Source organism: Camelina sativa, chromosome 19 (assembly GCF_000633955.1).
Source record: "Camelina sativa cultivar DH55 chromosome 19, Cs, whole genome shotgun sequence".
In the NCBI taxonomy this organism is placed as follows: Eukaryota; Viridiplantae; Streptophyta; class Magnoliopsida; order Brassicales; family Brassicaceae; genus Camelina; species Camelina sativa.
Genome location: NC_025703.1, coordinates 21964054 through 21965488, shown reverse-complemented (window position 1 = coordinate 21965488; position 1435 = coordinate 21964054). Strand labels below are relative to the sequence as shown.

General features: G+C 38.6%; 1 protein-coding gene across 1 annotated transcript; it reads right to left on the bottom strand.

Annotated features, from left to right (window-relative positions):
• On the bottom strand, nucleotides 632–1156 carry LOC104768086 (acidic leucine-rich nuclear phosphoprotein 32 family member B-like). Its single transcript, XM_010492018.1, has 2 exons — nucleotides 838–1156; nucleotides 632–780 (listed from the first exon to the last, which is right to left on the bottom strand). The coding sequence occupies exons 1-2, from the start codon at nucleotides 1154–1156 to the stop codon at nucleotides 632–634; spliced, it is 468 nt and encodes a 155-aa protein (XP_010490320.1).

The window sequence follows — 1435 nt, the reverse complement described above, 5'->3', positions numbered from 1 at the left end:
TTATCATGACCATTGCANTCTTGCTCCTAACCCAAGAGTTCCACACTTGAATGGATGGGATGTTGCTAGGTTTTAAGTCTATTCTCTTAGCAGCAGTCTTCGCAGCGCGTACTTTTGAAAATAGCCTTGACTTCCAAGCCCTCCAGATATTTCCCATTTGCTTCAAGATAACAACTCTCTGCCATTCTTCTTGCAAGTTAAACCTCCCCTGCATCACATACAACAAGCAAATGTCAAACATGTTTCATATCTGTTCAACAAAAAATAGTTTCATATAAATGTATACCTGAATCTCTTCCCACATTGCTTGTTTAGTAACTGCATCAACTTTCCTCCAATCAGAAATTGTAACCGGAACGTGTTCCCTCACAAGGACACCAAGAAAAGATGATAATGTTATTGAACCAGGTCCAACATGATCACCAAAGTCAGTGAAAGTAACTGAAACCTTTTCATTAGGATTTTCAGCCACTTTACGCATCTTTGTTGGTCCTCTTTTTTTTCTTTCTTTCACTCTTTCCTCCGGTACCTGAATTCCTTCATCAGTGTTGCTAGGAATCGCATTATCTTGACCACTGCCAACTCCATCTTCTTCCATATTGGCAGCTTCTTCCATATTGCCAGCTTCTTCTTAATCCTCCTGTTGTTCATGTCCAGTCAAACAAGCTTCTGCTTCTATCTCAGAATCTTTTTTCTCATCTTCAGACATTGCTTTCTCAATCTGATCAGCCTCCGGTGTTACATCTTTCTCTAAACCCTTCTCACAATCTTCTATCTCCTCTTAATACATTGCTTTCTCAGTCTGATCAGCATTCGGTGTTACATCTTTTTCATTACCCTTCTCAGAATCTTCTTTCTCATCATCAGACATTGCTTTCTCAGTCTGATCAGCATCCGGTGTTAAATCTTTGTCATTACCCTTCTCAGAATCTTCTTTCTCATCTTCAGACATTGCTTGCGGTGTAACATCTTCTACCTCATCATCTTGAGCAGCTTCTTTCATGCTTCTCTTAGCCACTTTCTTTGCTTTTCTTTTCTTATTCACCTTTAGTGTTTCTGTTGGAGCAACTTGTCCTGTTATCTCTTCTACCTCCAAGCCTTGATTACGTCTACTACGACGAGGACCAACTTGACCTCCTCCTCTTGTCTTCGCCATTTCTGAAATTGATAAATTAAGAACAGTTTCAATCATAAAATCGAAACCCAAAAATCATAATCAAAACAGAAAATCAAAATTAAAACAATAAATGTGCCAAACTTCGACATGCATGTTCACCGAAACTAAGAATCAAAACCCAAAATCAAAATCGATACCCAAAATCACAAACTTCCGCATCAATGTTCACACAACCCAAGAATCGGAACCCCAAATGAAAATCGTTTTCCATTCCAACAAACAAATAAGCTACGAGTGAATGAAAACATACCTATTGAA

Coding starts and splice junctions, on each gene's coding strand:
- LOC104768086 (XM_010492018.1), bottom strand. CDS start 1,156: ATGGCGAAGACAAGAGGAGGAGGTCAAGTTGGTCCTCGTCGTAGTAGA. Junction 781..837: donor GAAAGAAGATTCTGAGAAGG/GTAATGAAAAAG, acceptor CAATGTATTAAG/AGGAGATAGAAGATTGTGAG.